This window comes from Gymnodraco acuticeps, unplaced genomic scaffold, assembly GCF_902827175.1.
Source record: "Gymnodraco acuticeps unplaced genomic scaffold, fGymAcu1.1, whole genome shotgun sequence".
Lineage (NCBI taxonomy): Eukaryota > Metazoa > Chordata > Actinopteri > Perciformes > Bathydraconidae > Gymnodraco > Gymnodraco acuticeps.
The window spans coordinates 2,863,643-2,880,004 of record NW_022990947.1 but is presented as its reverse complement, the minus strand read 5'-3'; the positions used below and the strand labels follow the sequence as shown (position 1 = coordinate 2,880,004).

Sequence of the window (16,362 nt, the reverse complement as noted above, 5' to 3'; positions counted from 1 at the left end):
CGGTAATGTTTGAATGTGTTTTGTAACAGAGTTCAGAGACAAGCAAGTAATACACAGCAAACAGTCTGTGATAAGGTAAAAGAGAACAAAGCGAATGAAAGCAAAGATGTGCGAGGAGGTTAAATAGTTCATTGATTGATAAATGTGTGAAATCTTGTGAAATGCGGACAGAAATTTAGACACAAACCACAGGGAGTGAGGTTTTGAAGAAAATGGGATTTATTGCAATGGAGAATACCTACTTTTCTTAATCTTTATGTTAGTATAGCACAATTGACACAAGAAGACTTATACATTAAGTTCCGAAATACACACATACACAAGCATTTCTTAGAGCTAGGTATCGGACCTGCCGTCACATGTAGCATCTACAGTGCGGTTATTTGCGGATGACTGCCTGCTCTACAGGCCTATTAAAAATGGAAGTGACCAAGAAGACCTACAGGGTGACCTGACTAGACTTCAGGAATGGGCTAACACTTGGGGAATGTGCTTTAATACTAGTAAGTGCTACATCCTACGAACAAGCAGATCAACAAACCCGCACATTAAAAACTATACTCTATGTGGCCAGGTGTTAAAAGAGGTGACCCAACAGCCTTATCTTGGGGTCGAAATCCATAACAACCTGAAATTTGGCCAACACATTGGCCAAATTATAACACAGGCAAACCGTTCGCTCGGCTTCCTACGCCGGAACCTGCGACGCTGTCCCCAGAAACTGAAGGAGACAGCTTTTGTGGCCCTAGTACGTTCTAAACTAGAGTACGCCAGCTCGGTCTGGGACCCCTACACTGATAAAGACAGTGATGCCCTGGAATCAGTACAAAGACAACATCTCAGCCATTGATGCATCAATGTACCTAGAGCCAGTTAGAAGAAGTGCAACCCGCAAAGCCAACTCTTTGAACTTCGAGGAATTTTCGCAACGAGTGACACTCTCAAATACTCCTTCTTTCCGAGAACAATCAGAGAGTGGAATTTGCTACCAGAAGAAGCTGTCATCGCAGAAACCGTAGAGTGCTTCCGGCAAATTTTAAGAGACATTTAACGGGGATCATCCATCCCCCACTGAGCGTGGTACCTCTGGGTTCTGCTCAGTATTAATCCAGATCCAGATCCAGACCGTAGAGGCTGCCATATTTTGGCGCCTGGGAGCCGTTTGCGGTTCAGCATTGCTCAAGGACACCTCCGCAGTGCCAAGGCACCTTTGCTGTCTGAGAGGTATTGCTGGTGGGAATGATGATGGCCGAGGAGCAGCGGAGCGTGTAGGAACTAGAGCAAGCAGAGGTGAGGAGGTATGTTGGTTAGCAGGCAGCTAATGCAGGCTCACTGCCAAGAAGGAAGCTGGGGATGATGTGGTCTTAAGGAACAGAAAAGTTTCACTATGAAAACACACTGGTGGAGTATCTACCTCTACAGCTAAAACTTTATCTGGACATAAGTTGATGGAGAACCAGACAAGATATACTGTGGTGCTGATAAGTAGATGGGAGTCAGCTACATAGGTGAGGTGAATGAGCTGTAAGTATGACTCAGCCCTGACAGTGCAAGGAGCTAAACACACCCACACCACACCACTTACAAATAGAGACAAATAAGAGTGTTTAAGTGTTGTAAAGAGCATTAAGATGGTCAGAAAAGTGCTTGTTCAGTCATCACACATTCTATAACCACTCGCAATGTTTTTTACCTTATTGTGGGGTGGAAAAACTTAAATCATCATCAAACATTAAATCAATAGAAAATCAGATTAAAAAAAGACATCACAAAAGTGGTTACTGACAATTACAGTAAACAAAATCAACTTCTTGTCTTGTTCTTTTTCTGTCAGCTTCTCCCCACTCGCTGTCTCTCCATTGCTCTCTCATCCATGCCTACTTTCTTCCCATATCTCTGATGGTGTAGTGTCTCAGTATGTATCCCTCCGTCTTACAGCCAAGGTGGAATGGAGGGTTTGAGATGATAACAGTAATCATACTCCCCTACCTCAAGACCCAGACACTGGCATCTTATCCCCCCACACACATAGGCAGACACAGAAACGGAAATTAATTATACTAATCAGAAAGCAGGCTCAGGTGGACCATCAATAGCATTCTAAGTTTTTTTTGGACATAAATGGATGCAAAACTTTATAACAGCATACAAAGTGATTGCAGAAGAAGTAATGCAGCAGTGGCTGAAATGTGAAGGGATGAAGTTATGAAAATGGATCTGTGAATGCTTGTGTTTTTAGATGTCTGCTTTTGTGTAACTTTTGTATATGAGGCTTGTTTAACTCTGAAGATAAAATATTCCTACTTTGGAAGCTGGGCTGCAGGCTATTTGCTTGATTTGATCACAAATAGTGCATGAAATTACACAACTAATTTTCAATTTGGAGTACTTTATTCGGTGGTAACGCCCACTCTCCCTCATTAAGCTTCACCCACTATTTATAACGCAACATCTGCTTTTGCATTAGTATTCCTTAGCCTCTCACACATAGAAACACAAATACATGCAATACATAGATACACTGAGTGTATAACACTTTCCAAAGAGTGGCGTATGTGTGTGTATGTGTGTTTTATTTGTTCCTAATTCAGAAACCCTGAGAAGCAAGGTGGACTTATTATTATTTTTAAACTAATTGGTTAGATATGTCTACTCTAAGGTGATTGTATCTTTCTTCACCTTTTCCACAGTTCACACTGAATCCTCCATCACCTTGTATGGCTTATTAACATGCAAACGTATGGCTTTAGGAACTAGCCTCCTGAGGGTGTGAAACATTAGGAGTCAGGGCCCTCTGATCGCAGGTCATGAATCTTTGTAATTGCAGGGAGAGTGTGTGTTATTGTAAAAAGTGTGCCTTTGATAAATAAAACTGAGACATTAATGAGTTCAGGCAAAAAATACAAGTTTTCTTAAATTACTGAATAAACATTTTGCTAGCATTGCAACGGTACAAGATCAAAATGATGTTAGTAGGTATCACAGTATCTTTAAAACACCTAGGAGACTGGAGTTCACAGTGGTATGGTGTTGCAAATCAGGCTTAGTTCAGTCTGGCTGCTTTCAGACTTTGAGAAAAGGCTTACCTATATTGGCATTGAGTGATTTGATTTATCCCGGGCTGCAGAGCTGGTATTTGTTTGATCCAAGGACTTCAGAAATAAAGCTTTTGTAGAGCTGGCCAGAGAGGTCAGAAGGATCTTTCTGTATCATTAAGGGAACCCAAGGGACTCTTACCTGCCATGTTGGTATTAAGTTGTTAACAAGGCTGTGGTAGTCTGTGTCAACAAATTCAAATATGAATGCTCAGGTAATTTTTAAATGTCAGCAGCTGTATGTTATGTTTTGTGCTTGTTTGTGTGCATGAGAAAGAGAGAGAAAAAGTGAGCGTATTGAACAGTTCCAGCCCCTGAGGAGTCACGTCTAGTGTAAGGAGTCTGCCCTTTCCCTAATTAGCTTGAAACATCTGTCCAGGCGGCTGCCAGAGGGAGGTTATAATGGGAGAAGTGGAAACACTCACATCCACTGACACTTGCAAACCAGCGAATAACATCAACATATACATGTTTGCATTACTTTACATACTGACTTTAGAAGATTTGCTCATAATCCTGTGTAAATGTAATCTAAAACCTTAATGAGCACCAAGGGAAGGGAATAGAGAGAAGGTTAGAGAGAAGATAGAATGACAAACAGTGTAACAATATTTATTTCCTTTCTCCCTCCTTCACTACTAGTCTTTCTGATGTTGCAATTCTCCAATAGATAGAGACATAAAGAGCATGAGAGGACAACAAGGATTAATAACCTGCATTCTTGTGATTCTCATTGTTTGGTTTCAAGCTGTGTTCCAAAAAAAAGTCTGAGAGAATGGCTAGAATCATAAACAGAAATGCTGACAGAAATAATTAGGGCAAAAATCGAGTCTTTTATCCCTCTCCCTCATTCTACCCCCGCCTTAGTCCTTGTCTATGTCCCAACCATGTTTCCTGGAGACAAAGTGTTTTACGGCAGCCGCAGACAATGATGAAGTTTTATGGAGGCTCTGTGGGAGATTAAACCACTATTAGCAACGCTCTGTCAGCTCACTCCAGCTGTTGCCGTTTGTTTATGGCTAAAAAGTGTTTTATGACACAAGGTGCTATAGTCACCTAAACAATTATAGCAAATGATATATGACTGGTAGGCCTACTGTATTTTTACACCAGGAATGGCTGGGGGAGAGGGAAGGAAAGGAACGGATGCAGTCAGAATGAGAAATAAGCAATTACAGGAGAGCAGAGATGATGGGATGAGAGGTGAGACAGGAGCATCGATAAGAGAACACAATTAGAGGGTCAGGTGGGATTGTGAGGAAAACATATGAGCCAAAAGCCAGTGATTCTGAGAGAGCAGAGTCAAAAGCAGGATGACAAGATTGAATGCAAATCCTTATCTTTTTTTTAAAAGTAAATGATAAAAGTGGTGATAGAAGTTATATGCCTTGAATTAGTGCTGTAAAGATAGAGGAAAATGATAGGAGACAAGATAGAGACAATACAGAGAGAGAGAGAGTGGATAATACGTGACAGTACCATTTGGTGTGAGTTAGCAGAGCAAGAAAAACAGAGAGTAGGGCTGTGCGATTATGGCAAAAATCATAATCACGATTATTTGGGTCAATAATTGATATCACGATTATTTTGACGATTATTCATTGACCATTTATTGAACTTTAAAACAAATAATATTTTACCAATAAACAAGATCAACAAATATGTTGGAGCGCACTTCCAAAACCATACTAAACATATATTATTAATATGATAAATAAAAATAAATTAGACTAAATTAAATCAAATATGATGCACTGTCACAACCTACTGAAAACTCCTTAACATATAGCCAACATTTTGGTAAAACATATTCAACATATTCCACTCAGTTAAACGTTGAAGGCTGGCCAACCGTCATGGTCCAAAAGTAACAGGAAATACATGTTGAACTACAATTTAAGACCAAATAAAAATGTTTTGGCCACCATGGTAAATGCTGGTAGGGCTGCTCATGTCATCTCTTAAAGATTTTTTGCAAGAAACACCAGCCTGTTTACATGGTCTGGTTTCAGAGATGAGCACCAGGCAGGTGACGATATTGCCACCTGTACTGAAGACCCTCAGCCACGCCCCGACACATGGGGTGACGCCGGCCAATCACAAAGCTTTGATGCGTTCAAGTGCATTATTCTGGCACAGGAAGATTATGTTACAGGACATTAACGATAAAACAGAATATTGTTGTTCTATTTTTAGACACATCTCGCGATCGACTGGTTGGGCACCCCTGGGCTAGACCATAGGTCTGTTGTGGTGGCAAAGTAGTCAGCTGAAGCCACATCTCTCTCAACTTCCCCACGGCATTTGTCATATAGTGCAGGCAGCGCAGACCTGCTGAAATAATACCGAGACGACATCGCGTAACGCTTGTCCAACGTGTTGACAAGTTGCTTAAAGCCCTGGTTGCTAACAGTGCTAACTGGGCACATATCTTTAGCGATGTGAAATGTAATGGCAAAGTACTTGCAAATAGTGGAAATAGTTGTACCCTTCTTTTTAACGAGTTGCTGCTCTTGTTCTGACATTTTCGCTCGCGCTGAACACTCACAACACATTTCACTCCCACGTGGCCGAGTGGGCTTTTAGGGAGGGGCGAAAGCGCACCCAGCAAAATAATCGTATTTTGTCAATTATGCTGTTTTCATAATCGTCGCAAGCCATAATCGTAATCGCGATTAAAATACGATTAATTGCACAGCCCTAACAGAGAGCTACACTAAAACACCTATTTACTGACTTCTTACTTGTTGTTGGTACTTAATGGCACTGCCATTTACTCTTTAATGTTCCATTTAACTATCATTAGCTGATTGTCTAGAGTAGCCAACTTTTGAATGCTGTTTAAGGAATTCCAGAAATGTCATTTAAAACATTTAACACTATTAATATCATGTGAATGGTGTCGTCAAGTACCTTTATTTGTTGTGTTGCAGAGTACCTGAGTTGGATCAGATCCAAAGTGAGCTAGCAGACGGACGGGCGGAGCAGTTAGCATTTAGCTCGCCTTTTGTCTGAGCTCCCCCAACGTTGGGGTTTAAACCCGGGGAAAGGGACTACATCCTTGTTTCCCTACTTCCTTCAAACCAGCAGTCTTTCTGTTGCTACACCAGTTAGACCCAGTGTACATAAAATAAACATATTATAACATACTATAGTAGGCTTTTTTACTGATGATTGCAAACTAAGATTGTATAGATCCAGTAGTTGGAGGGGAAGTTCTGCCCCATATTACTTTGGAGCAGGTGGCACCTTTGTATGTCATGTGACTACTTAATAATTTGCCTTATTTTGAACAATTCGAATTCTTGTTTATTTGTCTCAATTCTAAATGTGTGTTGTGTTGTTTTGCAGGTGGTTGAGACCAACCTGGTGGCCTTCGATTGTCACTGGATCCTGATTAATGAGGTGAGTGCCACTCAAATGATGTATGGATCCCGTACTGGGTGTGCCTTCAATTCACCTTATTGCTTCCATTATCCTGGGAATATTTATAGTTTTACATCCAAGGTCACTCTAATCTCCCCATTGTTTTGTGTGAAGAAGAGAGGAAAGCTTACAAAGTTGTCCTCTTCTTTTGATCAGTCACAATAACACACACAACTTGATGACCAAGGACAATTTAGTTTATTTAAGTTAGATTCAGCTGCCGCACACCACCGACTAAAACAATGCAATAAAGATTTGATATAGTTCATGCTCACGACTTGTTGAAAATAGAGCCACTGTCTACAAACACTAAATTTGCCAGAGGAAAAAAGTGACCTTGCGAGACTTTCCTTGAATGAAGCATATATTCTGGCTCAGTATTACTCCTTAAATAATAAACGTGTATAAAGGGAGCAGGCAACCACTGAGTCAACAAATTCACTTTACTATCCAATCAGACTTTGGTACTGTGATGTCTTTTCAATCGAAGTTAACAATACATGTCTATTGATCATAAAGAAACATTTTAACTTTAATATTGACTTAACTTACACATTATTTTGAAAAGAAACACATATTTGATCTTGCTTCGTGTGAAATGCCTTTTACAAAACCACCCAGATCAGCTATTTGTGAGTTTGTGTGCAAGATTGCAGTTTGTCTTGGTGTGAGTTTACATTGCTAGCTAATGCGCTGTGTCTTGGTAGCCTTGGGCATCAAAGTGAACTGGCAGGGTACAGCAGGGGGTCCATGCCCATACTGCCAACAATGCCACACTCAAGAGCAAGAATGCGTACACAACCATAAACACAAATATTTAAAAAAACATTGCTGTAGTAGCTATGAAAAACCCAACTACAAAACAAGAAAAATAAACTCTGATGCTTCATACTGTTTCTCTCACTCCCTGTTCCACTTAAAAGTCAAAGCCTAAAAAGTCATAGCCTGCAAGGCTCAGCAGTCCTATTACTTGCTCAGTTATGCAAAGAAAGTATTTCAGTTTGAACCAAATGTTAATATGCATGACATCCATTAATGCTGCAGGGACAGCCAATCATTATTTTCTGATGTTCGCTTTTAGAATGTCAGTCTTGCTACATGATGGTTTTTATGTTTTCCTATTTGATATGGTTGAGAGGCTGCAGGAACATTGTCCCAATCCCCGCAAGTACCTCAGACAACCTCTCAGTATTGTTTTTGCATTTATTCAAATGCTAATGCTTCCAGGGAGTGAGGGAAAAGAACGAGACTAGTCCCTGCAATTTAATGAAGATGGCGGTCTTCTCAGAGGTAAACATCTGGATACATCTGTTCAAAAACAACCACTCTGTATTAGTTACTGGCTCCATAGAAGGACTGCAGTGCCACTTAAATGTGTCTCTGTTGCTAATTGAAATAAATGGCATAATATAATGTGCATTTCATAATGTAACAGTTGAAGCTTTACTGCTCACTTATAAATATGTCTGTGGTCGTACACTCTCCTGACAGCCTGTTTTTGTACAGAAGCAGAAGGATGTAGAATGTCAAGCAGCCTTCTGAGCAGTTTATCATTACCTGACTGCCTGATAGGCTCAATTCCCATCTAGCCGTCTAATCGACTGCTTTGCATCCTGCCAAGCATCTGTTATTGTCTAACACCCTTCAAGCTTCCTGGCAGCGACCGTCTCTTCGCTAAGCTTTCTGGGAGGCCTAACATGTCATTCTGCAGCCTACATGTCCAACATCTATAGCTGCATGCAGCCTTTAACAGTTTGTACCTGCTGTCTTTGAGGAATCATTTGTGAAATGCAGTCTGGCAGGTCAATGCACTCTCGGTTTTTGTAATGGCATAATATAATATTTGCATCATTCTGCTTTCTTTCAAACAAATGTTTTGTTTAACTTCACAATTTCCAAGAGACTGTGAAGTAGCAAACAGTCTTGGTGGTTTTAGATTTATTGGAACATTTTGTAGATTGGTATGTTGTAACCATTGAAACTCTGGTTATCAATAGTTAGATCATTGCAAAAAGAGAGTTGTTGTTATTGGACCCCTTTCACTCAAAGGGTATAACAAAAGTATCTCAGGTACCAGTAGAATCTGGTAAGTCAAATCAATTATATGTTTTACTCTTTTACACCCCATGTTTCCTGGGTACTATCCTCAGTGTAAAACTATAAAGAAAAAAACATGTGTTACAGTAAGTCGATGAGAGTCGAACCATGCAGTGAAAACCAATACTTAATTGTTGACAACTCGCGTGTATTTTTTTTAATATATTTTTGTTGGCACACAATTTTCTGAAACAGGAAAGCCATAAGGAAATGAGATCCAACAATCAGTCAAGCTAAATGGAACCAGGGACTTATATCTTAATAATGTGGCTATCTTTCTCACCCCACAAAGTTATTGGCATGATGCTCTACAGCTTTTTATGTCTAGTTGTCTTGTTCTCAACCACTTCACGAAAGCGTTTAAGATTTGATTTAAAATTCAGCGAGAACCAGTCAAGCAAAGTCAGTATGAGACCAGATGGATCACAGGCAGGACAGCAAGAATACATTCTGCTCTAGCTCCTTTCTCTCGTGCTGGCTGAACACATGCTACTGTATGGCACTTGCAGTGTGCATTTAGATATCTTCACCAATGTCATTACTCATATTAGTATATATTTGCTTCATATATTAGTATTACACAAATAATATACTGTATTTGTGGTTACTGTGAACATGCAGAAACCCTCCTGGATACCGGGGTTGTAGGTTTTATTCCTTAGCAGATGAAATAAAAAAAAGCAGGAAAAGCAGAGATAAGTACAGGGGCCACAAGGGCTGAAGGGAGGTATGGGTTGAAGAAACAACAGATGTCTAGAGATTGTGTTTAAGAGGAAGAATAAGACATGTGCACCTACTATACAAAAACAGACTTTTTTCCCCAAGTTATATTAAAAAGATAATAATAATAATAATTCAACTAAGACATAAACATCATTACAATATATATCTTTGATCTAATTCTGCTAATTCAAAGTATGTTAAGGAATAATGGCAAAAGTAGTTCTAAAAAATGCTTCTTGGCAAATTCATTCATTATCTGTATTTCTCCTGACTCTAAACTGCACAAAATATAAAAGATACCCATAGGAAAAGTTTAATTCCCATATTTTTACTGCTAAAATGTCATAATTTGGCATATAAACGATAACGTTATGCCACAAACTGTTCAGATACAATATTCCCATCATTGGCTTTGAGTCCTATACTGTAGCAAAGTGTTTAAATGGATGAGTGGCTACAATATTTTTCTATACAATTTCCTACTACTGGTTCTTTGGAGAATGAATATTCCTCAGTGTAAAAGCACTCTCCCTCCCTGTGGTTTATTTTGGATGAGGGGGCACTGTATGGTTGTCATAACTCTGCTTTATCTACAGCTAGCAGTCAGACAGCCCCACTGAGGGGGAGTTCACAGTTCATAATTGATCATCCTTCCTCTCCCTATCTCCTTCGTTCTGCTCAGGCTGAGGGGATGAAGGGGAGGAGGCAGAGACATAATAAGGGACACTCATGGCTTCTCTTCTTCTCTGTCTTTCTCTCAAGTTTGGAGGATTTGACCTTACTCGTTCTGAATCACTTCATGGTCTTTCATTTTCTGTCATGCTATCATTCTCAATCTTAACTATTGCTGTTCACACTCTTTTTATCTGTAATTTGCTTTTTCTTTATTCATTTCTGCCTTTTTGTCTCATGGGAACGAGTGCATGGTAATGAGATGAGACGAGATTAGGCTTCTCCGTCATTTTGGCTGTAAAAATATCACTGCTTGATATTCAAAGCCATGAAACTGACATTTTGGGGATTTTCATGCTTCTAATTATGATTTTAGGATTACATGGTCTTATGCCAGCTAAGATCATTCTACAAACCGTTATTTAGTGAAACCCCATCAAAACCCACTGTACAAAAATGTTTGCCGGTAAATGTAATTTATTATTTTTGGAAACATGTTGAAGATATGACATTTATACTGTTGGGGAAATATTTTCCAAGGCCCATAACTTTGACCCAGTTTATCAGTTTAAACTGTCCTGACTGAGCACCTGTAGTCTTGGCTGCTGTGCTCTCAGTGTTTTGCCTCCCTGTTCCTGCCTGTTGGCGTCAGCTGATAGAGGTGTTATGATTCTATCTTTTTATGCACAATGTTGATTATTCTCTCAGAACTAGCTAAATACATGGGTCTGGGGTAGAGTTCTTCAGAATTGATTATGGCATCTCATCCGTGTGGTCAGACCGTGGCCCTGTGGACATGTCTTGTGAATTATCCGGCCGAAGCTCCAAATAAACCGTCAGTGTTTGCCATCAAAGCTCCAGCTCTCCTCGTGTCTCTCTGAGTCCTGTCTGCATTGCTTCGGAAATTTCCCCCACATATACCATTTATTATTCCTTCAGTAATATCTAAGTGATAGAGCACTATATACAGCTACAGTGCTTGTCAATAGGAGACAGTGGCGAGCCGTGACTTTTATACCTAGGCCCTCTGACCCTCCTTCCCTCGAAAAAAAAGAAGAGATATTACGTCACAGCGTATACTTCAGCGGAATATCAAAACAGCGGCCCTGGGTGCAAAACGCATCAATGACAGCGACCCTCTACCACACAAAACAACACCATTTATATAAACACCTATCATGACAGGCTCCCTTACTTACAGCCAAGTAACAATTACAAATGAATTAAGTCGGCACGGCGGCCCACATTGAAAATAACTTAGGCCTACCTTTGATGATCAAATCACTTAAACACAAAGTCCATCCTCCTGTCCTTTTGGATGAAGCACTTGATGGCGGGTCATGCAGCTGATCCTTTGCCACTCCAGTTTATCATTGTAACTCAATCTTGAAAATGACTCGGTTAATAATTTCGCAACGATGTCATCACTATCACTGAAGTGAGCCATCATGAACGAACTTATGCTAATTGTAAATATATCGATCATAAATCTATCGTTTAGATTTATGATTCGAAAATAATAAAAGTAGGGTAGAGATGTGGATTTTATCCGGCTGAACAAAACGTGCATTTATCTAACAGGTTCGTTTTCCACAGACCTTATTTCGAGCTATTTTCCAAAATCCTATGGAGAAATCCCGTTGCTTTCTGTCGAGGGAATCCGAGCGAAGCTTACTTCCGGGTTATAGGACGCGTCACTGCACCACTTGCATAGACCTCACAGCGGGCGGAACTTGTCATAAAGTCCGCGAAAATATAGCCCGCCCATTTAGAGGGAAGATATGATTGGTCAATTGTACTGTCATTTGACATTACTCTCTCGTTGAGTTACTATAGCTGGCCCTCTGTGAATGTAGAGAGGGACCAACAAGCTCTCCCGTCTTCACATAACTCGCAGAGACGGCATTTAACCCTTCACATTCCAACAGAAACTGAACAGGCAGATTCGAAGGATTTATTTATTTGGAAATATTATTTTAAATACAATTAAATCAAGTTATTTTGGTAAAACTAATGAAAAATGTAACAACAACAACATTTAAAAAAAAATGTTTTTTTTTTAATGTTTTCAAATATTATTTTTTAGAATATCTTAGGCCCTCACAGAGGGCCTAGAGGGCCCTCACAGAGGGCCTAGAGGGCCCTGACGGCTCGCCACTGATAGGAGATGCCCAGCTGGAAGTTTCCCAGTACGACTGCGACATTTCCAACCTATCCAATTTTCCCTGTCAGGTCTAGAGGTCTGAATCACACACATTGTCCTCCTTTTTGACCCTGCCGTTCATTTTAGGCCTTTTTATTTTAATTTTATCACAGCCATTACCGAGATGTGTGTTGCCTTGGAAGTATATTGTATTTTGTCGATCAGGCAGTGTTCCACTCCCTTCATACTAGCCTCTTTCTTCTTATTGCCCTTTTCTCTATTGTTGTTTGTAGGGTATTAATGAAAGTCCTCAACATTTTAAGGGGAAGACACATAAATGAAAGGGTGACAAAGAAGAGTCAGAGGCATAGAAGACATTTTTGGGCTGTTCTGGGAAAAGGTGGAAGAGAGAGTACAAAATGGCCAAATGAAACAAGATGCTTTTTCAGACTTGTTTTGTTTTTTCATAACTTTGACCCTCTGAATACAAGGAAAACAGAGGAATGTGGTGTTCTCATAAACATGGGCAGAGCGAGAAAGAGTTTTGGGGGTGAGAATAGGAGTGGGAGGAGCAGAACAGGTTGAATACTAAACAAAACCAGCTTTTTCCCCTCTTCTGCAAATAATAAGAAAAAAGCAAGGATTTGATGTCTCTAGGGTAGATATGGGGAGAGATAGTTGTTGAGGGGGGAAAGGGCGGAAAACAACGTATAGGGGTCAGGGAAGAAGTGCAAAGAACAATTGTGGATGAAGGATGTGTTTTGGTGTTGACTCCCATCTTCAAGTAAAACACTAAAGACGAGGATTTGGTGGCCTCAGGGGATTGGAGGGAAGGCGAGAGAGGTGATGGGTTAAGGTTGATGGCGATGCCTGCAGACCAACACCTTCTAGTTTATGGAGTAAACAACTCATGATTCACTCTGTTCATGAGCTGCATGGCTGTTTGGGGGTTACACCTTACCCAAAGATTCTGCTTTAAGGCAGTCTGTCTTGGTGCTCACATGTAGGGACCAATAAAATATTCTCTGGACTGCATGAATTTGATGGATAGGGAAATGGATTTCAAATAATGTGACTTATGCTCCAATATTTAATAGGACTGGATCCTTGAATATGTAATTGAAATCTAAGCGGAAATATTGCTTACAGAGTGTGATGATGATTTTGTCTAGCTGTTGAGAAGTCAACCATAATGATGCCTTGCTTGTTTCAAATGTCATATGAAATAACTCGGTTTGGGTTTAATTTTGCGGAACCAGATTACACTAAATACAATTATACCAGATAGTATACGTACATGTTATGCATGTCTATTATGGAGAACGAAAGAAAAGTTGCACCAGTTTTATAATGTTTGGTCAATGTCAATTGTGCACTGGTACCTTATTCCTCCCAGGACCCCTGCATATGTAGATGTACTGTGAGCATGAGAGCTCGCGTGATTCCGTATGTGCAGTTATATCAAAATACGTGTGTATATATGTCACATTAAGTTAGTCTTAGCCATTAAAGACTAACAGCATATAGGGAATGCCACCACTGAAAGTCTCACTGGGGGTAGTCTTAAGTTTGTCCCCAGAGAGTACGAGACGAAGAGGCAAATGGAAAGTGGCGAACAAGAAAGATGGAGAAATCTCAAAATGACACTTTCCTTTTACATTTTAGTTGTGTTTCAATGTGTGCGTATGGTTTTGTATTCCTGTCAATCGTTCCATCTATATTTGTTTGAGTTTGATCCTTTGAGTGGTGCGCTCTGGATAATTCTTGCATGCCGACATTTATTTGCATGCCCTTGACTGCCCGTTGTGAATCTTGATTCTCTTTTGGCCTACAGATCTGTCTTTTTAGCAATGTTCTGCATTTTCTATCTGTCCTGCTCCTTCTTTGTTGGCTTTTTTATTCTGTTCCATTCAGGGGTTTTCATGTAAGCAACTGTTTGGGATTTCTGCCACGTTTTACCCCCAAAAGCTGAACAATCACCTCTTTGCTTGCGGCTAAGAAAGTAGATCTTTCAGAGCACATGGCATTCATACCTCACATATTCATCAAGGCACAAATAACACTTTCTTCTGTTTATCAAAACATTTTAAAATAAATATTAAAAATTAAAATGCTACAATCTTTGACATTAAATATGAACGGCAAATGTGAGTCTTAAATCGGACTTACCTTATTTCAAATATTCAAAACAACATACATGTGATTGCCTAAGCAAATGCATATTTGTGCTTATATAGCGAGCGCCATATATCAGCCTAATTGCTGCAGATGAGTACAGCTATACCAATGAAGCCTGTATAATATTACCTCTAATCACCTTTGATCACATCCCATGAGGACTCACTACCCTTGATGAACATTAATTACATTCAAATGTAATCCATTGAAATTAGTCAATGAACCAGTGGTACCTATAATATTACCACTCACTACTATAATGTGTATGTGATGGCTTATTTATGTTTGTGCACGGTCTGCAGGCAGGGTTTCATATATCCTGTCAAGAGAGGCTGCTAATGTGCAAATTAAACGGAATCAAGTGTTTCGCATGATCGAAAACATATGCTGACATCACACATATTTCAACATAAACTGGCTTATGCACACAATTCGCACAAACACAGATAATTACTGCACACAAAGACAGCAAAGGCAGTCTCGGTTGGTGGCAGTGTTACCTCCACCAGGGACGTTTACCGTCAGTTCTCATCTCATCACCACATGACCTTGTGCACTTGCAGTGGATGGATGGAGATCCATGAATCTAGAGAGGGAGAGAGATTGTGTCCGAGGGTTAACATTAGCAATGATTCCTCCCCCAAGGTTTTACAAGGACATGCAGCGTACGTACGTGCAAACACACATGTATGAGCAGAAGCACACACAAACACAAACAGACACTTTAATCCCCTCTCTCCCTACTTCCATCTACTGAAATGTACCTTTGTAATATATTAGCTTTCTTTGCAGATGACGTTGACAATGTTTTTTGTGCTCAGTGTGGTGATTTTGGGAGAAGTAGAGCATGTAAAGAAAGACCTAAATAACTTAGAAATATTGTTTGACGATCAGCAACTGTAGAAGCATTACATTTAAAATTGACTTTATTGGATTCCAACCAAGACTTTGGTGTTGTTATTGTATTTTTCTTGTCAAAATGTAAGCTATAAGTCTTGGGCAACAATAAATAATGTGGTGGTGCAGCTGTTGATATTGATTTCTCTTATCTCCATTGCTTTCCCCACTTTCTTCTTTTCCTTAACCTGACCATTCCTCTTCCTATCTATACCACCATCCTTCTCCTCTTCACCCTCTTAGGAGATCTCAGACTACGATCTGCAGGAGTTAGTCATGAAGTCGATCGGTCGGCTGACGTTGGTGCGGCAGACATTCCCCATGCCCCAGAACGCGAGTCAGCGCTGTGTTAAACACAACCACAGGATCAACAATTCCCTGTGTGACCCTAAAAACCCCAGGTCTCATCAGCTGGAGGTAAGTTAGTTTGGTGATTTGTATTTAAGGCTAAAAGGTTAAATATGAAGGTTTATACAGAAAGCTGAAAAGCTGCACAAGAAAAAGAGATGTATCTTTGTCTAAATCGCCACTATCAAAGAGAACCTGAAATTAGATTCAGTCATTTATTTTATTTAAAGCGGAGAGAGGTGTACATTGGGAATACAGTAAATTGATTGTTCACAACATTATTGGGCATCTTTGCCCCCAATAAAAATGAACTGATATACGTCATCAGTGTGAAAGACTCAAGATCAAATAAATAGAGCTTGATTTGTGGTGATATCGTTTCCTCAGCTTCTCTTCTCAAAGATTTTTATTTTTTTATTTCTTGTTCCAATTCTGTACTCAAGCTAAATTGATGTTGAGTATGCATCCCAAAACTTTACATGACAGAAGAGAGAGATTCACACATTACCAAATAATTGTTTAATTAAAAGACTAAAATTGAACTTGACTTCAAATACCAGCAGTTTAGATGGTGTTATGCGTGGACAAGTTTGTCAGTGCAATATTGTATGGTGCCGCATCAGAGACCAGAACATCCACCAATAACCACATGGGAGGTGCGAACCAGCTATTGAACTTCCTCAATGTTGAAAAACAAAAAAAAGCACTGGCACACTGTGTTGCCAGTTTACTGACAACCCTCTACCATGTCCTCCTTAAAAAGCAGCCATACAAATAATGTGA

General features: G+C 39.9%; 1 protein-coding gene across 1 annotated transcript in view; it reads left to right on the top strand.

Moving 5' to 3' along the window:
- The window catches only part of grid2 (glutamate receptor, ionotropic, delta 2), a 548,550-nt gene that overhangs the window by 375,923 nt on the left and 156,265 nt on the right, over positions 1 to 16,362 (top strand). Inside the window, 2 exon segments of the mRNA XM_034234858.1 lie at positions 6,447 to 6,500; positions 15,475 to 15,648. Coding sequence (XP_034090749.1) covers positions 6,447 to 6,500; positions 15,475 to 15,648 — 228 coding nt within the window.